At 38.7% G+C, this 24,024-nt stretch overlaps 1 protein-coding gene across 2 annotated transcripts in view; it reads right to left on the bottom strand.

Moving 5' to 3' along the window:
- Positions 1-1,233: 1,233 nt before the first annotated feature.
- The window catches only part of DNAJC13 (DnaJ heat shock protein family (Hsp40) member C13), a 125,082-nt gene continuing 102,291 nt past the window's right edge, over positions 1,234-24,024 (bottom strand). For both annotated transcript variants that reach the window (XM_047874648.1, XM_047874649.1), the window contains 10 exons: positions 22,557-22,631; positions 22,064-22,176; positions 15,798-15,967; positions 15,607-15,649; positions 15,094-15,267; positions 12,946-13,125; positions 12,525-12,665; positions 10,545-10,688; positions 8,067-8,166; positions 1,234-2,093 (listed from right to left, as the gene is read on the bottom strand). In XM_047874648.1, the coding sequence (XP_047730604.1) occupies positions 1,987-2,093; positions 8,067-8,166; positions 10,545-10,688; positions 12,525-12,665; positions 12,946-13,125; positions 15,094-15,267; positions 15,607-15,649; positions 15,798-15,967; positions 22,064-22,176; positions 22,557-22,631 (1,247 nt within the window). In that variant the 3' untranslated portion in view covers positions 1,234-1,986. The remainder of the gene's footprint in view (positions 2,094-8,066; positions 8,167-10,544; positions 10,689-12,524; positions 12,666-12,945; positions 13,126-15,093; positions 15,268-15,606; positions 15,650-15,797; positions 15,968-22,063; positions 22,177-22,556; positions 22,632-24,024) is intronic.

Here is a 24,024-nt window from a genome sequence, read left to right as displayed (position 1 = left end):
GCTGGCAAAGTTCTTGACATAGATGGTAGTTTCAAGGGTGATTTGCCTTTTAACGACGAATTTGTTCAGCGAGATTTTCTACAGTTGTGTTTTGGTTTACAATAAAAAATGTTTAAAAACAAAACAGAAAAAAAAAAAAACCACCTCTCAGTTTTCCTAGTTACATACTGCTTCAGATTGCTGCTGTGTTAGGATCATGGCTCAGGATAGACTTTGGTGTCAGGTCTAAGTAGTTTTGATTTCTTACTGTTACTTACTAGTTGTGTGACTTTTGCTAAGTTGCTTTGCCTCTCTGAGCCCATGTTCTTCACCTGGAAGATAAGAATTTTATCAGTATCAAGCCCATAGGTTTGTTCTGAGAATTAAATGAGACTACGTATGTATGAGTTTACAGGATGTTTGGCATACAGCCAATGTTCAGTAAGAATGAGCTATTACTTAACTATCAGTGATTGTGAATTAATTTAAATAGCCCTTTAAATATCATAAATATTCACAATATTTATGTTCTCCTAGTACTTAAAGGAAATATATTAATTTGTGCTCTTCCATATCACATACTCCTAAGTTAGCTGTTACAATTTCTTTTAGTGAACATATTTTTATGACAAGTATTGCCTAGAAACTAAAACCACAGTTGTATATTAAAATATGTGCATGGGTATATTACTCTATAACCTTTGAGAGATGATGCAAAAGTCTGAATTAGAGACTTATCGGGGGAGTAAGTCTCCATTACACTCTGCTGTTACACATCAACTATGGAATAAACTTGGCTCTTGCTTTCAAAAGCAATGTGGAGGTGTGGGTATTTTGTCATTCTTTAAGAAGTGTTTGTATTCTTTACAGGTTTTCATTTTCTTGTAGTTTATGATCATACTAGGAGACCTATGTGCTGAGATCTGTATTATTTGAAATATGCTCTCACTTTAAATTTCTCTCACTTTAAAAAATGTTGAAATTAATGTGTCTCACCCATTAGAGTAATACTAGCCTCACCCATTCCTGAATTATTAAATAGAAAATAAATGAAACGCTAGTTTCTGGAAATTTAGATGTGGCTGAAATATTACCAAAGGGCATTGGGAATGATCAGATGTGTCAACGTAGTTGTCTGGATGAGGAGCTGTGAACGCGAGGGAGCGTTTGTGTTTATTCCTAATACTAGATCTGTCTTAGAAAAAAGCAGGAGATCCTCAAAGGGAAACATTAAATTAGAACAAATATATCTCATTAACAAAGCAGTCAATTCCCTTTATTTTTAAAATTTTATGTACACATATGAATGATCTGTATAATGTACATTCAATATAGAAAGCTTTATATATTTGATACTGTATAGAACATTTCACAATTACACTAATCTCTTACATAACATCTTGACATCCGTTTTTAAATTTTTTTGCACAAGCTCCTTTCTCATTCAATTTGGTAAAGTCAGTTATACATACCGACATGTACTGTGAGCTCTCAGAAGGTTAATGACTGGGGAGAGGATACCGGGAAACAGGCACGAGGATGAAGCCTACTAGTGTTGGACGGTGGAGGGGGGATAGCCACAGGGACTTGATGCAGGAGAGGGAAACATTGTCTTCCGGGGACAAGTGACCTAGTCCAATTTCTGTAGATTTCAGTTCAACCCCACAGTCACGCTAATTCAAAAAAAAACATTATAAAAACTAGGAAGAAAGTTTTGTCTTTTTGATTCACAGTCTTGTAAACAGATACAAAGGAACAGAATGTGCTTACATACATCAAGAAAAAAAACTTGTGTACCCACTTAGGCTGATCCACAGAGTGCTTTCTTACAACGTGATACAATTAGAATCACTGACTTTTTTTCCTAAATAAAAATATATTTATAGAAAAAGGAATAACACTGTCATGAAACCAGGAGAAAGGCAGTAAGAGTTTGTTTCAACTATCAGCTGGAGGAATGTGGACTGGGCACTGGCCTGTCAGCATTTACTGTCTCTCACAAAGGTGTCAACTCTGATAGCCAAGGTCGCCTGCCTCGTGGTCTACGGGAGGCGGCAGGTTGGACATGACTGACGAGGATGTCCCTGCAGTAAGGTAGCCAGCAACTCCAGGTCCTGCAAGAGAGAAAGGAAAACACACACCTTCTAGAGAGCAGAGTCGTGTGAAAACACCTTTATAAGAAGGTCAGAAGCTAGTCAAGTACCTGATCACACACTTTAACAGACAACTACCCAGTGCCATTTTCAAGGTATGTCTTTACTATATGACAAAGTTAAAAATCATTTCAAAATTGATACTGGACAGCAACACTGGTGTGAAAACATGGAAAATTGGCCCTTCTCAATTCTGGGAATTCAATGCTTCAAAAAATTCTGGGCACTGAAGGATAGCTATGTCAAATGGAAAATAAAAAAAAAAAAAGAACAAGTAGAGGAAGGAAACTCCATACTAAGCCCATCCAAAAGTCATACTTGATAAAATGCCCAAGAAAAACCTTTATCAACATTCAAGTTAACCTACTTTCATTTGGTGCAAAGAAATGCTGTTATAGGGGCACCTGGGTGGCTCAGTCGGTTAAGTGTCCGACTTTGGCTCAGGTCATGATCTCATGGTTCACTAGTTCAAGCCCTGCGTCAGGCTCTGTGCTGACAGCTCGGAGCCTGGAGCCTGCTTCCGATTCTGTGTCTCCCTCTCTCTCTGACCCTCCCCCCATTCATGCTCTCTGTCTCAAAAGTAAATAAACGTTAAAAAAAAAAAAAAAATTAAAAAAAAAAAAAAAAAGAAATGCTGTTATAGCTAGTAACACCAAATGAACAAGGGCTGCTACACTGACAGCTCTACAAAAGGAAGGCTCTGGACATTTGTCACAGGTCAAAACAAGAATGCTATGGGAAGAGATATCAATATTTTCATTTTATAGGTCTTCCTTGATTCTAAGAGTCTCTATACTGCATAGAAATGCTACATATGCCAGCATTTATCAAGATGTGTCCTACAAGCATTGTAGATAATGGCTTTAGCCCTCCAGTTTATCGTAAACATTGCAGAGACCATTACATCCCAGAAGCACTGCACAAACTGTACAGAGTACTTGCAAGAGACATTGTAGCATAATACCACAAACTGAGCAATACTGTTAGCTGAAACCGTAGGAAATAAGGCAAACAGCTAAGGAACATCAAGGGTTAGAACTAGAAAGGCAGTGGGAGCGGCATGCATTTAGCAAAATGATTCTCTACCTGCTTCAGAGAGCTACACAGAAGTTAGCAAGCTGCCTGGCAGAGCGGATCTAAAGCCCGCTCCTGAGGTGAAGGGGGCTGCTGCCAGTTAGAAGGGAAGGAGAGACACCTGAGGGGAAAAAAGAAATATAAGCAGCAAGGGAAGTTATAAGGAAATGCAAACAGCAGAGCAGTTTGGTGAAGGCTGAGGCGTAACAGGGACTAATGTAGGACAAATGGGGCACAATTCAGATTGGTCTTGTGTTTCACCTTACAAGCACTTGTATCCAGGACATGAAATGGCTTACACCACTGAGTGAACACTGCATCTCATATGTAATTATACAGCCAGAGACAGTTCCACCTATGTGAGCTGTAACACACACACTCGGAACCTTGAACTTATAAACGTTGGAAAAAGGATCTTCCCTTTTTAAGGCACTGTCAGTCCTGCATCTACCAACTCCTGCCTTCTGCCAAGCAGGGTGCCAGGCCTTCCACAGACAGCTCAGAAGACCACCGGCTCAACCTACCCCCTCTGACAAGGCAGTTGGGAGCTACAGCACCACACTGTTAACATCACTTCCCACCAACCTATCAACCTTTGAACCCTAGGCAGCGGCAGGATTACCACAGATCGATTAAGTGGGTCTCACCAAAGATAGAAGCTCTAAGAATAACCCCCCAAACACCCTGGACTGGTAAATTTCCCAAGCACTTCCAATGTTGGACTCATCTTGGCCACATCAAATGAAGAGATGATGAGACCAAATATGAATGCTACATATAGAAAACAGACTAAGGCTATTGTTCTTCAACTGCGTGCGGAGGCACCTTGGGACAAACTCACAGGGGTGCTGCTAGATATTTTACATTGGAGAGAACATAGCAACATCTGCTGGATGCCACATAGCCACTTTCAAGTTGTTTGGACCTAATACTTCAACTTAACTATTAGGTTATTTCTTTTGGCCTAGCGGTAGATGAAAAAATCATTAAGACATTAAAGACATTGTGAACTGAGAAAAGTTTGGGAACTTCTGGGCTAAAATTAAATTGAGACAATAGAATCATCCACAATAGACCAAATTCCAGCCCCACCATTTGCCACTTTAGGAAAAGACAAACAAATTCCTGGGTATTTCTGTAAATACGTCTGAAATGCTCTTTCTCTCACACCTCTGGCTTCTCTTTTAGAAGGTGTCTGGTTAGGATGAGGACAGAGCAGTTGTGTTCTCCAGAGAAAGGTGGGAGGAGAGAGCAGGAGCTGCCAGAAATGGGGCACGTGGCAATAACGTGCAAGGCTGCCAGACTTGAGAATGAGAAAAGACGGAAAATTAACAAAGAACCCCGCAAAATGGAATTGCCTGCAACGATGGAGCAGTGGAAAGAGCATGGGCTTTGTTAAAAATGAACGTGAGAGTCTCAGCAGGGAAAACAAAAGCAGGAAGCTCTGCCTCAGCGTCAGTGTCCTATAGTAAACTGATGAGCTCAGGAAATCTTTCCCAACATCACTCACATCATATAGTCTTGGGACAGGTGGACAAAGAACAACACAAGGTGGAAAAAAAAATCCTATCTCGTAGAGAACTGATGGACCTGTATGAAGAGAGACCTTAGAATTGCACCCACCCCCCTTTAATGACCTTAGGAAGCCAAATTAACTATGTGACATGCCTCTAATATAAATATATACAGGGGTGTGTGTGTGTATGAAGTTCATCTCCATATTCCAATTAAGTGTGTGGGTGTGTGTATGTGTACACAAAGCTCTTCGTCATCAATTCCCACTCCTACAACCATGTTTCCCTTGCCCTGCTTCTCTTCCTTTCCCTCTTGTTCCTTCTTTCTCTATACTGATTTTCTAGGTGAGGTAATTGGAGGATTTTCCCTGCTAAAATTGTTTTTACAGGGCCTTGAACTTCTCAGCAACATGCCCTTCTAGAACCTAACAAATAGCTAAGTAACTAAGGCCCAGGTCAATGAAAACATAGCTTGTCTGCATTGTAGGTAAAACTGCATTAGACAGTTTAGGTAAGTTTTTATCATAAAACAAAACAAGTATGCCAGGCCAAAGAACCTATGGAACCAGGTGGCCTCTTCTCAATTCATCTACAAGGAGCAATCTCGCCTAGGACATTTTATCCATACCCCAATCCTGAGATGTGACTGAATGATATCTGCTCAGCAGCCAGGGTAAAGAAAATAATTATCGTATTTTTGGTCATTCTTATCCTACTTTGAAAGAGTAATTAACTTTCCTCTATCTTTCACCATCTCCTAAACAAAATCTACTTGCCAAACTTACCATCAGTATTTTAGAAAAATGGCTAGTGAAGTGTGTTTTCACAGCACCTTATTTCATTTGCACATTGGGCACAATTAGAATCTCCTCCAGGCTGAGCACAGGTTGGGGTAAATCCTAATCAATCAAAGTTCCTACTCAATGCAACACTGTATACATTCCAAGGAGTTCCGCTAATGCGACTTTACCATTATTAGAATAACTTGTACCTTTTATCAAACACATGACACACAATACAAAGCATCAATGGAACAGCTCAAACACAAAAAAGAAAACATTTGACAACCTAAACAATGAGTAGACAATTCAACAGGTAGTGCTCTCTTTAAACAGTCCTTTCAAAACAAGGAGAGCTGATGGGAAAATCTTCTCAAACAACTAACATCTCAACAAAAGAACATCCCAGATTGATGTGCTAAGAACTAGACAATTTCCGGGCCAACAGAGCTCAGGGCTAGTCCAGACTGTCCCACGTAGTCGTGCCTACAGGCTTCAGGGGGGCCTGCAGAACAGCCAGAGCAACACCAGGATGTGTCCAAGTTGGGACTTATACCATCTCCCCTTTGACCAGCTTTGTACAGAACCTGCTGCCCTGAGTGGGCCCAAAGGAGGATGTAAAGAAATTTGTAAATCCCAGCTTTTCTTCTTCCCCAACCCTCTTCCATCCCCTACAGCTCATCACAGCTGCTTCTCACAACTCCTTCAGAAGCTACCCCAGGGATCCAAGTAAAAGGAAAGGCACAGACAGGAACCCTTCAAATCCCTGTACATTTTTCTATAGTTATTAGCAAATATGGATGGGGTGAGGACCTAAAGATTTCTGAAGGAAATTAGTCTCTAAAGATAAATCCCTATCTCTTCTGTATTCTAACCACAGACTTTGTGACCCACATCCCATTACTAAGTCAAGGACCATCTAAAGTCTTCTATTGCATCAAGTCAATGAACACTAAGCACAACGCAGAACACAACAAATTAGAAAGGTGTCCCTGTAGAAAAGCTTATAATCTACATCTTTCTATTCTTCAAGGCCAAACTTTTAAGTAAGTAGCTATTCTTAGCTGGAAAAAAAATAAGGCAGATTTCCCAGTCACAACATCCTTATACAAGGTATTTAACATAATGCCACAAAAAGGTGGTATTACATCAACTTCTGGAAAACGAGTCTAAAGAAGTTTTTAGTATGCCTATTATAGAACATACTCTTATTTAGAAGCTACTGCTTCACCTCAAATTTCAAAGAGAGATACGAGATAGCCAAAGACCATTTTCTAGGTATTTCTTTCCATAGAAATCACAGGACAGGCACATGGGAAAGTTAGAAGGGAACCGTAGGACACTGCTCTTAATGTACATGCAGGGATGGGCAATCAAAGCACCGTGTGTTTACAAATGTTAGGGCTCTGTTGTATGCTAATTTGGATGTAAATTAAAAAAAATAAAACGAGTTAAAAAAAAAAAACAAAAACAAATGTTAGGGCTCTGCTTATAAATTTTAGTGGATTAATATTAAATGGTCACAGTGAGGAAGCAAGCAGTAGTGCCACAACAGACTAAAATTAAAACCAGGCAAAATATTCTCTGAAGTCCCCATTTTTAAGTACTCAAGATTTATAAACTTTAGTTTTAAAGTTATACTAAAGTACAAACTTTAGTCTTCATGATTTATAAACTTCTACACCAGCAATCGGGATTACTCAAAAAGTTACACTGGCATAAAATCCAGTGGGTACTATTTTTTTCTCTCAATTTACCTACATCAGCTCTGGTAAGAGGAGGATGCAGAGCTGATTTTTGTTTACATATATACCATACTCAGGCAGATGGCAAAAACCACCTGTTATTCTTAAGGTTAATTTCAAACTGAAAACTTATATACCAGAGACTATATTTCATCTTCGGATATACCAAAAGAATGGTAAGACTTTCTTTTTAAATAGAAGCCAATATGAAAATATTGGAAAATTATTATGCAATTAGTGTGTCAAATGGACACATGTCCTGAGCTTCAAAAACATACTATCTTTTGAACCCTAGGCACTAAAATGTCCTTTCCCTTTATGGTACATACTTCTTCCTACAAAAGGACAAATTGTATTATGTTTTATAAAACTACAGATTAATTACTGGAAACTTAGAAGAAAAATATTTCACAGATGAATGTACATATTTGGAGTTCCAATCTGTTATTTTGACAGAAATGGAAAATATCATATGCTATCATGTTTCTAATACTGATATTTCTGAATAGGTATCTCTCTAATCTTTTTACACGTTCAAGATAAACATTTCAACAGTCATGCTCCAAATATAACCTATGACACCATCAATTCATTGGGTCAAAACCGAGCAAAGTTCACGTTCCAGTCAGCACACATTCAACACATTAGCAGTTGACATTTGCCCAGGGCTAACCCCAGAGGTCCACCACATGCTCACAGGACCTCCAAGACAGGTGGCTAGTAGCCTAGGAAGACACTGTAAATGCTATTTCAGTTTAATCAGGGCAACAGGAAGGTGGCTTCTGCCATATGTTTCAGAGTAACCAATTAGGTGTGGATTACCTGTGAGGTATCCTGCTGTTTGTGACTCAGAAATAAACAAATCGTGTTTCTGATCTTTGAAGGCACTCCAGACTGAAGAACGAGACAAGATTTCATTCACCTAGGGAAGTAAAACAAACTCTTTGAACATAATGAATTTAAGTTAGCCTCATTACTGAGGACTGGGTGTTGGAAGAAGAACCAAAGAGAAAAAGCAAACTTCCAAGACAAAAGGAAAGTCAGCCAAGGAAAGATCCAAAGATGGAGCAAGACCTAGCATTCCTTAAATGCTCTATGCCAGGCACAGGGACAGAGACATCTCATGAAACCAGATCCGAAGAAGGCTCTAAGTCAGGCTTCCTTTTAAAATTGGACACTATTATTTGAACTTATAATTTACTGGCTTGTTATTTGGGCAGAAAGATTTTCTTGTGACAGTAACAACTGGCTGACAGTGTGGCATGACCTCATGAAGTTATTCCCAAGGAAGGGGTCTAGGGAGAAGATGCTATAAACTCAAGCTAAAACTTAAAGCAGTCTTGGGGCGCCTAGGTGGCTTAGTCGGTTGAGCGACTGACTCTTGATTTTGGCTCGGGTCATGATATTGCAGTTTCTGAGTTCGAGCCCTGCGTTGGGCTCTGTGCTAACACTGTGGAGCCCGCTTGTAGTTCTCCTTCCCTCTCTCTCTGCCCCTACCCAACTTGTGCATGTGCACTCTCTCTCTCAAAATAAACTTTAAAAAAATAAAATAAACTTTAAAAAATTATGGGTTGTGACCTATTAGAAGTTTATGAAATCGATGAAGAGGGTTTAATCAGCATGCCTGAGGAAACAGGTTAATATAGAAAGCATCAGAATTCACATGTAAAATGGGTGAACACTCATATTTGATGTATATACATGTAAGTACAAATAACGTGTGGGTAAAGTATACTGAACTAAGACCAAAGACATTTTTGTGTGATACAGATTTTAAAAAGTTTAGGAAATTCCAACTTAGAGGCTTTCACATATCAACATTCAGATCAAATATTGATTGGGTACCTCATGTGGAGGCATAATGGGACACAAAGATGTGAGATGGTCTCTGTCTCACAGTCTAGTCTAGCAGGGGAAGACACTGCCAGATAATTTGGTGGCAGGCATTAAAGATACATGTGGGGCCACACAAGCCCAGGAGGCTCCCTGTTGTAACCTTGGAATCACTACTGGAAGTAATTACTTGTGAAGGTGGTGGGGGATCTGCTAGTTTGGAAACCATCACTTGAAATCGGAAGATGGATGTCAGGGTTACTTGCCTAATTTCATCAAGAGGAATCCTGAGGCAGGTTGAGGATAAGACCACTGTCTGCCTAGAGTACCTCTGCTTGGCAAGTTCAGAACACCCACATAAAAGCCCCCAAATGCTTCAAATATCCTCAATAATCCTCAATACTTCAAATCTCAATAATATTAAATTGTTCAAATGGTGGTACTGATAGAATGGGCAATGGCATAAAAATGTTTCTTTAGTTAGACTTTACACAAAGACAATGGAATCACTAAAAGAAAACTTTAAGTCAATTTAAACCTATGAAAGAACATGAGTAGGTAGTAACACTCCAAGTGTCTATCACTGAATGAACGTATAAATTGTGGCATATACATACAGGAATACTTCAGCCATAAAAAGGAATGAAGCACTGATACATGCTCTAACATGATGAACCTCGAAAACATGCTAAGTGACAGAAGCCAGACACAAAAGGTCATGTATTGTATGATTCCATTTATACGAAATATTCAGAATAAGTGAATTCACAGACAACAAAGTGGTGGCTGCCAGAGGCTGAGGAAAGGGACAAATGGGAAGTAATTGATTAATGGGTACAGAGGTTTCTTTTGGGGTGATAAAAATGTTTTGGAACAGATAAGGTGGTGGTTGCATGACATTGTTAATATACTAAACACAAATTAATCGTTCACTTTAAAATGGTTAATTTTATGTTGTGTAAATTTCACCTTAATTAAATAAACACAGAGCGAGAGAGCATTAGATAATGCTGGACAGTAACAATGAATGAGGAACTCCTCAGAAGCAACAAGAATAAAACCAAAGAGGAAAATTGAATTACTGGGCTGTCTTGAAATCAGCATATGTATGTAGCTGACACACATTGTTAAGTGTTAATAAAGGTAATAAAACTAAAACAATGTTCCAAAATGGCATAATGGGATTGTTAATAAATGTGGTTATCACTATCCAGCAACACATGCTAGAACTGAACATTAACCTTAACCAGCTTTAAATGCTCATTGAATATTCTTCTATGCTTAAGAATTTCAGCATTTTTCTTCCTGAAATGTACAACATACCATCAGCATTCAAAAAAAGAACCCCCCCAAGTCACTACTTGAGTCTATGAGGAGAGGTGCAGAGATCACCCATGGCCAAGACCCTTGGTTTGGAGAATACCCTGTCATAGCCAGCAAATCAAAGTCACCCCTGTGTAGACTCACCTGTTCTCCATGCTGCAGGCTTCGAGTCATGGCCTTGAGAGCTTTAACAATCTGAGCTTTAGTGGCTGCTGGGCTGTCAAGATTTTCAAGACCAATGCCTTCGAGTAATTTTAAGAGGTATGGGACCAGATCTACTTTCAGGGCCTAGGAGAAAATATAAAGCATACCATAAACATGCTGAAAAAAATGTAAACCATACACTGAAGAAACAATTTCACTCCCAGAACCATACCTGGAAGACAACCTCCTGTCTTTCATTTTAACATAGATGAAGATTTCTTTTACAGATCTAATAATAATGACACTCTTTTTTTTTTTTTAACTTTTTTTTTTTAATGTTTATTTATTTTTGACAGAGAGAGAGAGCATGAGCAGGGGAGGGGCAGAGACAGAGGGAGACTCAGAATCCCAAGCAGGCCCCAGGCTCTGAGCTGTCAGCACAGAGCCTGACGTGGGGCTCGAACTCACAGACTGTGAGATCATGACATGAGCCGAAGTCAGATGCTCAACTGACTGAGCCACCCAGGTGCCCCAATGACACTCTTATTTAAGGAGATTTTATTTCATGCCATCAACTGTTCTAAATGTTACAGACTAGAAACATCTAGTTGTGTCATTATACATCACAACATGTAATGACATAGGCACTACTATTATTACTGATGGAAAAATCAATGCACAGAGGGTGAAACCTGTTGACAGGTAACAGGCAGCAATGCAATCTCTATCTGGAACTACAAAGTGCAGAACATGAGCTTTTAGCCACTATACTGGGCTGTCTCTTCTATGACACTATAGTAATGGACACAAAATTTAAAGTATCTTAATATTTTTTTCACATTTTTTTAAAACATCAACTTTTGCATTTACCATACATTTCCTGTCAGTCTTAAGGCTAGTTAACATTCTGGTATCGCACAATTTTCAATACCCACGCTAAAACTCAGAAGGAAGAGATGGAAGTAACTAACATTTAGTGAGTATACCTCCCTTTATAGATACCGTTCTCCTAACAACTCTGTGAGGGAGTTAGAATTTTACTTCCCAGATGAAGAATCTGAATGGAAGTTTGTGAGTCATGCCTGAGGTCACAGAGCCATCAAGTGGTAGCACTAGCTCAAGCTGTTTCTAATACAACTCCTCTCCCCAGCCAATTATAAGTCTGAACTTCAGGGCATCCAAATACCTCCTTGAGATGTACCCAGTACTTCTGAACTGCCTAAATGAGGGATGGGAATAGGAGACGGGGGAAGGAAAAGGGGCTGGGAGAATAGGAGGACCAGATACAAAAATGCAGGGCCTTGTACTGAGGCTAAGGATGTCAGCTGTCACTTTGTTATCTGGTGGTAATGGGAAACCAATGAAGGGTTTTTAAAATGAACAGTAACCCAGTTAGAGTTATATTTTAGGAAGATCACTTTTGTGATAGTTTTTGTTCCTTCAGTGTCTGTCTACACTACATTCGTATCCACCAAGTCTTATTTTCATTAGGTGGGTAGTCTCTTTGAAAAAAAACAAAACAAAACAAAACAGTAGAAATCTTGGCATGTTCTTAAACATGACTTCAGAATCAAGGAATCACTAAACAAAGTGAATCTTTCCAAAGATAATGAAACAAATTTGACAAAGCAAGCTAAGAATAAATGCTTAGCAGAAAACCAAAATTCAAAACTTAAATATCACAAAAGTACTCTGAAGTTGGTTAAGATTCCTGACAGCTGGCCCACTTTCTCAGTGTGTGTGTGTGTGTGTGTGTGTGTGTGTGTGTGTGTGTGTGTGTGTATGCATGCATGCATATATATATATATAGGCATGTGCCTGTTTGTATATAAAATATAAAATCATGCATGCATTAACCCACAAATGATCTCTTTACCAAACCTATGTCAGAGAAACCAAATCAGTGCTAAACAAGTGAAAATCTATTTGCCTGGTATGTTTGTTTTCCTGAAATAGTACTGAATCTAGAAAGTCACTTACTTGTGCTACTAATTCATTCTGCTCCTTCTGAAACATTCGATTAATTGCTTCACAGGCTAAACCAACAGTATCTGGTCGTTTTTTCATCCCATTCATCAGTGGGCCAATGGTGTCCAAAGATGCCATGGCTCGAACACACAGCTAAGTGTCCGAAAAAAGAAGTAAATACAATAAACACAGTAAATACAATAATAAAATATATGAAAAACCTACATTCAGCTCAAGTTTAATAATGAACTCAAATTCAGTCTCCTGTTAATTACATCATTTAAACTAGTTTAAGAGTTGCTACAATACCACTGGTTCACATGCAGAAAGGCACATGGTAGGAAGCGGATGTGTACTGCAATGTACGTTAATCACAAAGAGGAAACATAAATAAATTCCAAATTTATAAGCTACTAACTGGATTTATCACTACCTCATTTTCAGACAGGGCATGGATAATGCGGATGGCACTCTTAGGAATGGCATTGTTCCTATGATTCATTGCCTGGATCACTTTGGGGAGGTGGCCCAATGGTGGGACCTGGTCAGCCAGCTGAGGCTGTGCATTGAAGAGACATACTGTTGCCATTGTCAAAGTTTCCAAAGTTTCTCCCTATAGGGTATAAAACAAAGAAACAAACCATAAAATACTGACAAAGTTAAGTCCTAAACATCCTTGGAAACTATTTGGTGTTCTACCCTAGAGATCTACAAGTTCTACGTGCTGATTTTTTAAAACTGATTCACAAATCCTAAGAAAACAACTATCTTCCCATCTTGAAAAAAGGCATGAATTCAAAGTCAAAGGACTTTAAGAATGTGATCTTTTTTTTATTTTATTTTTTTTAATTTTAACGTTTATTTATTTTTCAGACAGAGACAGAGCATGAATGGGGGAGGGTCAGAGAGAGAGGGAGACACAGAATCTGAAACAGGCTCCAGGCTCTGAGCTGTCAGCACAGAGCCTGACGCGGGGCTCGAACTCACGGACCGTGAGATCATGACCTGAGCCGAAGTCGGAAGCTCAACCGACTGAGCCACCCAGGCGCCCCTGTGATCTTTTTTTTAATGTTTATTTATTTTTGAGAGAGAGAGAGAGAGAGAGAGAGAGAGAGAGGGAGACACAGAATCTAAAGCAACCTCTAGTCTCCGAGCTGTCAGCACAGAACCCCACACAGGGCTCAAACCCACAAACCGCGAGATCATGACCTGAGCTGAAGTCACATGCTTAACTGACTGAGCCACCCAGGCGACCCAAGAATGTGATCTCTTAATTAATCTAAGCAGTCTTTCACTGGGCCAGGTCACATCTCATTTCTGTTGCAGGTTTAAGAGAGAATCTCCCAAAAGTTATTACCAGAAAGTTTTAGTCAGTGTTATAAAAATGTCAATATCAGGGAACATCAATAGTTCATGAGAATGCAGAAGTCATGAAATGGGTATCCTAGTTCTACTAAAAATCCTATTGAAAAAAAATCCTATTGAACCGGTTTGGCTGCCATAATGCACTTTCTATTGTGGATTGCAAAAAACCTGTAACTTATCCCATTTTATCAGACGTGTATACCCACAGCATCTGGAACAAACATGGAAATTGGGATGGGCCCCAAAGCCAAGGTGATAGGGGAGGAAAATGCTGTGTTTTCCCCTAAGTTTCTGCTTTTTGAAGATTTTTTTTTTTTTTAGGAATCTATGTAGCAAAAATCCTAGTAAACAGAAAATGAGACTGAAAAGTTATGTACGTAAATATTTGGCAAAATAATAATACTTTTTTTTTAAGTTGTGCTAAGCTAATGATAGTAACTAGTAATTTCTAGGTACTTGACATGTGCCAGACGTTATTCTAAGTACTCTCCATATGTCAACACTAAAACCTCAGCCTTAGGGACAGGTGTCGTGATCCTTCCATAAATGAGGCAGACCACGAAGTACTGTTCAAGGTTACAGAGCCAGTCAGTGGTGAAGCTGGTACTGGGATCCAGGACCATCTAATAACACAGCTTGGGCTCTTTATTACCTTGTTCCATAGTCAGCCTGTTTAATACAGCCAACAGTCACGTACCTCAATTATTTTTACTCTAAAGGTTTAAATAACAAAACCTTATATAGTATAAGGCTACTTTCTCACTCCTGCTTACCTTGTAGCCTCTGCCTTTGAACACAGATACTAGGTTCACTCTCCTATCACTGTCTTTCACAAGGGTCACATATGGAAAGCTGAGTGAAGTACACTAGCAGGACACACTTCTAGGGGAGCACCGAATGTTTGTGTTTTTCCTTAAACTAATATAACCATTGGAGATGAAGCTACAGATACCTTCTTTTAGAGCCTCTATACTTGCCAGAGATAGCAATTTGTCAATATAGACATCTCCAACTTTGGTTCAGAAATAACCATGTTCACTTTTGAACATGCCCCAAAAGTAAGATGAATGGGCATATCTAAATTTGAACCTGGCTGCTGTATTGAAAAAAGTAACCAATTCTTAATGTATGGGCCATGAGGATGGTGTTTTAACAGAAACCCCATCAGTATATTTAGCAAACTACTGGAAATGTTTTGCTGATGGCTGAAGCTTACATGAGGATTGTTCTTCTCCAGGAGCTCAGTTAATTTTTCTAATAGTGCAATAAGGAATTCTCTAGGCTTTCTTAGAACCCACGCTGGCTGTGCAATAAAGATTCTCAAGAAAACTCCTCCAACAGCAAGTTCACCCTCTGCTTCTCCAAACACCACAGCAAAATCTTCAGGCAACTTTAAAGAAAGAAAGAATCATAATCAAGTCACTTAATCCTTAGTCACACATGACAAAAAAATGCAAATCCCATTAAATAGTCATTAATATAATCAAATTATATATTTTTGTATAATCCCTTAATAAATTTCAAAAAAGGTACTTAGATTACTTACTTAAAAAGTGAATATTCCTAAATTTAAAACATGACTTCCCAGGGGAATTCTTAAGTGTCTTAATGACAAAGTGTCTAACAGTTATCAAACTGACGCAGTAGGAATTAAAAATCAACAGCAAACAGCAAACTAAAAATACAATAAAATGTAGAATTCCTTCCTCTGAATAAAAGTATATTTTACCTTCCAATTTACATCAGGGTTATCTCGCTGATTTTTAAAGTGCCTTAGGGAAAAAAAAAGTGAGAGGGTAGAATATCAAACTTCAGTCACAAAATGCACATTCATCAATTGTTAGAATAAATATTAGAGAGGTGATGGACAAATGGGAAACATTTGTCCTTTTTGGCGATTTACCTGAAGGCGTTACTTACTCTAGCATCATTTCTCTAACTGTTGTAGACACTTTATCTCTGGAGCTATCATTCCAAATTAACTCAGGATTTTCATGAGTTCCTTCAAAAATATGTACAGCAGCTTCAGGGTTGTCTCTCATGGCATCCATGAAAACGCTTGGTAGAAATTTCATTAGTGTAATGCGGACCTACAGCAGGGGGGTTGAGAGAGAAAAGAGATCTACTGGTGTCGGGTGTGTTCTGTATTTCTCTAGGATATGATAACTGTTGTATTTTGTGGTGTGGCTGATCTGAGCCGTAACTATTATCCAAAGTTCTGGAGTGGGAGAAGGGATCCACCCTAGTTTATGCAAGGGTAACTTAAGACTTCCTACTTACCTATCCAGTTTCACTTCATCTCAGTCTCACATTTAAGATACCTGAAGAAATTCAATACTGCTGACGCATGTAGTGTCTAGGGCACACCTTGCTGGATCATGCCTTGCATATACTGTTCCTTCTTCCCAGAATACCCTTATTCTGGTATTCCAGGCCTGTCCCCCCAACCCTGCCCCATGCTCCCTGCCTTTGCAAACACATTTTTCTCACAAAGTGGCCTTTGTGTCTTTCAAGTCTTTTTTAGTGTATTTATTTTGCTATACTACGTTTATATATTATACTGTGCCTTTTTCCGAAAAGGACTTAAAATGCAGCTTTAAAAATAATACAGGGGTGCCTGGCTGGCTCAGTTCATAGAGCATGCACCTGTTGATCTCAGGGTCATAAGTTCGAGTCTCACATTGGGTGTAGTGATTACGTTAAAAAAAGCAGTAAAAATAATACATCCAAAACACACACACACACACACACACACACTGAAAATTACACTGAGGCATTATAATAGAGGGAAAAGGAAGGTCGGGAAGTTTTCTGCTGAGGTCTTCACTTGGTTTTCTCTCCTTTATATCACTCAAGCCTGTGCTCAAACTCATCCTCTGGAAAGTTTCCCTGACCTGGTCTGTCTCACTCATTGCTTGTATTCTCAGGCCCTGGCATGAGAGTCAAAAACTTATTTGAATGAAGACTAATATAAAGCCAGCCACAAAGGAAATAAAATAATTTTCTATAATTGACAGTGATATACTACACATTCAGTGTAGTAAATTTATACTACAAATTTAGTTCTGAACTTGCTAGGCACCCAAGAACTAAAGGAAACTATCAGTCACATAATAGAGAACATCCACCAGGAATTATTTCACTTTTCTTTTTTTTTTTAAATGAATAAGTTTATTTTTAAAAATAAAATAAAAAGTAGATTTTTCAACTTACTAAATTTTAAGAAGTATCTATAGAACCAAATGTCTTGGCAATGCAGGATACTAATTGTCCTTCAATGTCTTTTATTTATTTTACTTTCTATAATTTATTTTTTTATAATTTACAACCAAGTTAGTCAGCATATGGTGTAAGAATTATTTCAGAGTAGATTCCTTAACGCCCCTTACCCATTTAGCCCATCCCCCCCTCCCACAATCCCTACAGCAACCCCCTGTTTGTTCTCTACATTTAAGAGTCTCTTATGTTTTGTCCCGTTTTTATATTACTTTTTCTTCCTTTCCCTTATGTTCATCTGTTTTGTACCTTAAAGTCCTCATATGAGTGAAGTTATATGATATTTGTCTTTCTCTGACTAATTTCGCTTAGCATAATACCCTCCAGTTCCATCCACATAGTTGCAAGGCAAGATTTCATTCTTTTTGATTGCCGAGTCATACTCCATTGTGTGTATGTGCACGTATATATATATATATATACGTGCACACACACACGTTATACATACATACCACACCTTCTTTATCTATTCATCCATCGTCGGACATCTGGGCTCTTTCAATAATTTGGCTACTGTCAATGGCACCGCTATAAAATACTGGAGTGCATGAGTTCCTTCAAAACAGCACACCTGTATCCCTTGGATAAATACCTAGTAGTGCAATTGCTGGGTCATAGAGTAGTTTTATTTTTAATTTTTTGAGAACTTCCATGCTGTTTTCCAGAGTGGCTGTACCAGTTTGCAATCCCACCGGCAGTGCAAGAGGGTACCCGTTTCTCTACATCCTCGCCAGCATACGTAGTCTCCTGATTTGTTCATTTTAGCCACTCTGACCAGTGTGAGGTGGTATGTAAGTGTGGCTTTGGTTTGTATTTCCCTGATGAAGAGTGACATTGAGCATCGTTTCATGTGTCTGTTGGCCATCTGGATGTCTTCTTTGGAAAAGTGTCTATTCATGTCTTCTGCTCATTTCTTTACTGGATTATCTGTTTTTTGGGTGTTAAGTTTGATAAGTTCTTTATAGATTTTGGCTACTAACCCTTTATCTGATATGTTGTTTGCAAATATCTTCTTCCGTCGGTTGCCTTTTAGTTTTGCTGATTATTTCTTTCACTGTGCAGAAGATTTTTATTTTGATGAAGTCCCAATAGTTCATTTTTGCTTTGGCTTCCCTTGCCTCCAGAGATGTGTTGAGTAAGAAGCTGCTGCAGCCAAGGTCAGAGAGGTTTTTGCCTGCTTTCTCCTCGAGGATTTTGATGGCTTCCTGTCTTACGTTTAGGTCTTTCATGCATTTTGAGTTTATTTGTGTGTATGGTGTAAAAAAAGTGGTCCAGGTTCATTCTTCTGCATGTCACTGTCCAGTTTTTCCAACACCATTGACTGAAGAGACTGTCTTTATTGCATTGGATATTCTTTCCTGCTTTGTCAAAGATTAACTGGCCATAAGTTTGTGGGTCCATTTCTGGGTTCTCTATTCTGTTCCATTGATCTGAGTGTCTGTTTTTGTGCCATATTTCACTCTTCTTGATCATGACAGAATTCAATTAGAAAGCAACCACTCACTGATATTAAACAAGTAAAACAATTTCTGTAATGCAAATTCTTTGACTATAAGCCTTCAAAGTTATGTCCAAGTTACTTAGTTATTTGGCACACAAATTAGGGTTGGCACACAAAAGCCAAATTTGGCCTGCCACTGTTTTTATATGTAAAGGTTTACTGAAACACTGACACAACCATTTACACAGTTACTATCTATGGCTGCTTTCCTGTTACAAGGGCACAGCTGAGTATTTGTGAAAGAAATCAGATGACCCAAAAAGGATAAAATATTTTTTACGTGGTCCTTTATAGAAAAGTTTACTGGTCCCACCCCTACCTCACACCATGTACAAAAATTAATTCAAATGGATCTAGGATATAAATCCAAGAACTAAAACTATAAAAGTCTAGTAGGAGGAAACACAGCCATAAATATTTATAACCTTGGAATAGGCAATGATTTCTTAGATATAAGATCAAAAGCACAAGCTACAGGGGGCACATGGATGGCTCAGCTGGTTAAGCAACTGAGTCCTGATTTCCATTCAGGTCATGATCTCATTCATGGTTTGTGAGTTTGAGCCCTGTGTCAGGCTCTGTGCTGGCAGCGCGGAGCCTCCTTGAGATTCTCTTCTCTCTCCCTCTGTCTCTGCTCTTTTCCCACTTGCTCACACACCCTCTTCTCTCTCAAAATAAATACACTTAAAAAAAAAAGAGAGAGACTGGACTTTACCAAAATTGAAAACTTTTGTACTTCAACAAAAGGCACCATAAAGAAAAACAGAATGACATTCATGGAATGAGAGAATATTTGCATATCATTTATCTGGTAAGGACTGCATCCACAATATATAAAGAACAATTATAACTCAATAGTAAAAAGACAAATGACCCAATTAAGGGATAAGCAAAAGATGTGAACCAACAGACATTTCTCTAAAAAAGATGTACAAACAGCCAATAAGCACATGAAAAGATACTCAACATCATTAGTCACCAGAGAAACGCAAATCAAAATCATGACATACCATTTCACACCCACTAGGATGGCTGTAATCAAAAAAGGTATCTAAAAACAAATGTTAGATAAGATGTAGAGAAATGAGAACCCTCATAACTGCTGGTGGGAATGTAAAATGGTGCAGCCATTTTGGAAAACAGTTTGACAATTCATCGAAAAATTAAATGTTACCCTTTGATCCACAAATTCCTCTCTCAGAGACATAAAAATACATACCCACATGAACACTCCTACACAAATGTTCACAGTCACATTATTCAGAACGACCAAAAGGTAGGAACAATTCACGTCTATCAACTGATACATGGAAAAGCAAAGTGGTATACCTATACGATGGAATATTATTTGGCAATAAAGTACTGATACTTGCAATAATGTTATAAATTTGAAAACATGCTAAGTGATAGAACCCAGTCACGAAAGAACACATATTGTCAGATTTCATTTACATGAGATGCAAATGCTCAGAATAGACAAATCTAGAATGTAAGTTAGCAGTTGCCAGGTGCTAGGAAGAGTGACTGCTAAAGGCAACAGGTTTTCTTCCTGGGTTAATGAAAACTGACTGTGGTTACCCAATCTGTAAATATAATACAACCATTGAATTGTACACTTTACATGGGTGAACTGTATGGTATATCAATTCTATCTCAATAAAGCTGCTAACCAAAAGGGAAAAAAATTTACTGACCCCAGTTCTAAAATATCTTCCTGCAAATCATTCAATTAAGGAGCTGTTACTTGTATTGTTCCCACACAAAAAGTTTAAGTATAAATATATTCACTTGATAAAATTTGTCCCTCATGTAGTTGAATTTTTTTTTTAATGTTTATTCATTTTTGAGAGAGACAGAGTGTGAGGGCTCAAACCCATGAACTATGAGATCATGACCTGAGCCAAAGTTGGGTTCAACAGATCAAGCCACCCAGGCGCCCCTGTCCCTCATGTATTTCAAAGGTCAAAAGATACTGAACAGCTCAAAGTAAACTTCAGTATTTATTTTAAACACCTAAAATGTTATCTAAAACACTGTACTACACAACTCTAGCTTTAAGAAAGCTCAAGTATTAGGGGCGCCTGGCTGGCTCAGTAGGTGGAGCATGCATCTGCTGATCTCAGGGTAAGCCCCATCTTGGGCACAGAGATTACTTAAAAATAAAATCTTAAAATTAATTAATTTAAAAAGAGGGTGCCTTGGTGGCTCAGTCATTTAAGTGTCCGACTCTTGATTTCAGCTCAGGTCATGACCTCACAGTTTGGTTTGTGAGTTTGAGCCCCACATTGGGCTCTGTGCTGATGGCAAGAAGCCTGCTTGGGATTCTCTGTCTCCCTCTTTCTCTGCCCCTCCTTGCCCCTGCTTGTGCACCCTCTCTCAAAAGTAAATAAACACTAAAAAAAGATTGTCTCTCTCCCTCCACTTCTCCCCCCGTGAGCATGCTCCTTTCTCTCTCAAAACAAATTAACTATCAATACTCATACTTTTGTGGGCCCTTTCAATAGACATCCAAATGTAATCCCCCTCAGTTCATCAACCGTTGTGATGACAGACTATTAACTTTATTCCCAAAGTAAAGCTGTTTCAGGCCCTGTGACACATTCTCACATCTAGAGAGACCACACACACAGAGACACACACACACACACACACACACACACACACACACACACACACACTATATCCAGATTACTTCACTGATGCAAAATCAGACTCCGGAAGTGAGGGCTCAGGAGCCTTTATTTCAAGACACATTTCACTGAGGTGCTGCTTCATGGGCTGGCACAGACAACGCTTCAGTGAGCACTACTTCTTTTCAAACTAAGTTAATAATAGAAGAAGACTGACTACACCTATGTCTGGACAAATTCTATTTAGAAGTACTGTTTTAACAGGTTCCTGCTCCACAAACTGGACCATGATTCCAAAAATCATCTGGTCACCTCCAGACTGTGGATGAAAAGATCTCCCTGCAGAGTGGAGAGGCTGTTACACTCACATGCCTGTATGGACTTACTTCCCACGGGCTGTGTATCCTTACTAACACAGATGTGGTGGAGTGGGTAAGAACATAGATCACCATCTCCCCTTCACTAGCTACTGCTACACAGACCAATCCTGACAGTGTCAAAGTCTAACTTAATTATCTTGTCTTCAAGGAAGTTAAACAGTTTATCACCATAATCCAACACACTCTTAAGACTTCTCATTTCCAATTCAGACTTCTCCAACTGTAACTCTTCTCAAAGTAGTAATACAGAGCAACAATTCCAAGTATGCCAATCCTCCAACTTTCATATCAAATCATATCCTCATCTTCAACATCATACTTTGGTAAACTTCATGAAATCGGTAACAACGTAACAGATTTAACAATCAATTTCTTTCTAAAGACCCATTTTGTGCTCACCTTTGGCCCTATTAGTTTGTCTGCGGTCATTTTAGCAAAAAGTTCTGCTGTTTGGGCTCGAACCTGTGGATGTGTTGAATTGCAGAACATATCTAATAAGTAAATCAAAGCTCCTATGAAGGAAAAAAAAAAAGGATTAGCATTTATACTATAAAGAACAGGACTTAGGGGCGCCTGGGTGGCGCAGTCGGTTAAGTGTCTGACTTCAGCCAGGTCACGATCTCGCGGTCCGTGAGTTCGAGCCCCGCGTCGGGCTCTTGGGCTGATGGCTCGGAGCCTGGAGCCTGTTTCTGATTCTGATTCTGTGTCTCAGAACTTGTCTGATTAGTTGAATTCATTTTCAACTTCATTTCAACTTAATGCAGTTTGATTTTTTTTTTTTAATTGTAAGCCCTCCAAAGCGTTCTTCCAGTTTATCAGACTACACATAACAGTTCAAAATAAGCTTCATCATCACTGAGCAGGACTAGATGAGAAAGCCCTCATACAGTACCTTTTGCCATTGCTTCTTTGATTATTTTTGTACTTGAGGTCAAAGCATAAAGAGTTTCCAGAACAAGCTGACGACCTGCAGGGTAAGAGACATTTCAAGGAATGCATTATCATCACATTAGCTGACATTTACTGGGCATCAATTCTGTGCCAGGCACTGACCCAAGTGTTCTACAGAGGATATCATACTTAAATCTCCACAATAATCAGCGACTTCAAACAATGTAAAATTACACTGAATAAAGACTTACAGAATTCATAGTTTGAAAGTGTAATTTTATATTTTTATCTCATTTAATCTTACAGGTAAAGTAGCTGACACCTAGAAATCTCAGCCTACTCTGCTGTCATTTCTATTTTGGACTTAATTATCTGTCTTCCACTGTTTACTAAGGGACTTTAAATACATGAAATGTTTACTTAGCCTCCCTCTGTCCCCTCCAAAGACTTGTTTTCCTTTGAAACTATGTTTAAACAGGGGTGCATTTTCAATGATGTATTGTTGCTTCTCTTAGGAACCCCCTTCTGAATGTTTGTTCTCCTGTATGTGAACACAGCCCAGCCCAGTGACCAGCTTTTATTGTTGCTTCAGTGTCAGCCTCACCCTTTGCAGCCTCCACCCTCCTTGCCAGCTCTTTACACCCCTTTGGGCACCTGTCTATCATTGCTATTTGACTCTAGGAGAGTGAAATCTAATAATCCCTAGAGTCAAAAAGCAATAAAAAAAAGAAAAACCGACTACAAATAACCTACAAATGACTTTCAAAAGCTGTCATTTTAGAGAACTATTGCAAATGTCACTTATTAAAACAAAATTATTCAATCGAAATTCGACTCCATTCAAGTCACTGAACATAAAAGAAACACCTAAAGTGTGCAAGATACCAAGGCATCCATTAAATGAATGAGACAGGTTCTTGCTCTCACAGAGGAAGACAGGTATGAGCCAAGAGTGACATGGGTTCCAAAAGGCTGGCAAAGAACTGAGTAATGTTCTGTTAGTGGTGATGTTGGAGTCATAGTGCAATGGTCTTTGAAAAGCAGTCTCAAGGTTGATTCAAGCACAAATACACACAATGTTAGACAACGGCACAATTTAAGAGGAGCCTATATTAGTGCAGGCTGTGTTGAAGAAATAAGATAGGTATATTTTTAAAAACTAATCTCATACAGGAATGCAGGACTGAACTCTAAGCTGAAAACAAGGTAATGTTCATCTTAAGCACTTTTTTCCTGTCATCCAAGACCAATGATGTTTCTTTACAAACCGTGCATCAATTCTCAATTACTTACATATATATCATCCTCAGAAAACTGAAAAACCCAGTTATTTCTCTTTACTTTTTGACCTCTCTCGCCTCCAACTTTCGAAATGGAAAATACAAAACACTTTTATTATTTATGTATAACATAGTTAGGAAGACAGCTTTAATATAAAAAATACCACTTAAGAGATTCCAAAGTAAACA

The sequence above is a fragment of the Prionailurus viverrinus genome, chromosome C2, assembly GCF_022837055.1.
Source record: "Prionailurus viverrinus isolate Anna chromosome C2, UM_Priviv_1.0, whole genome shotgun sequence".
NCBI classification, from domain to species: Eukaryota; Metazoa; Chordata; class Mammalia; order Carnivora; family Felidae; genus Prionailurus; species Prionailurus viverrinus.
This window is presented reverse-complemented; position numbering and strand designations above follow the sequence as displayed.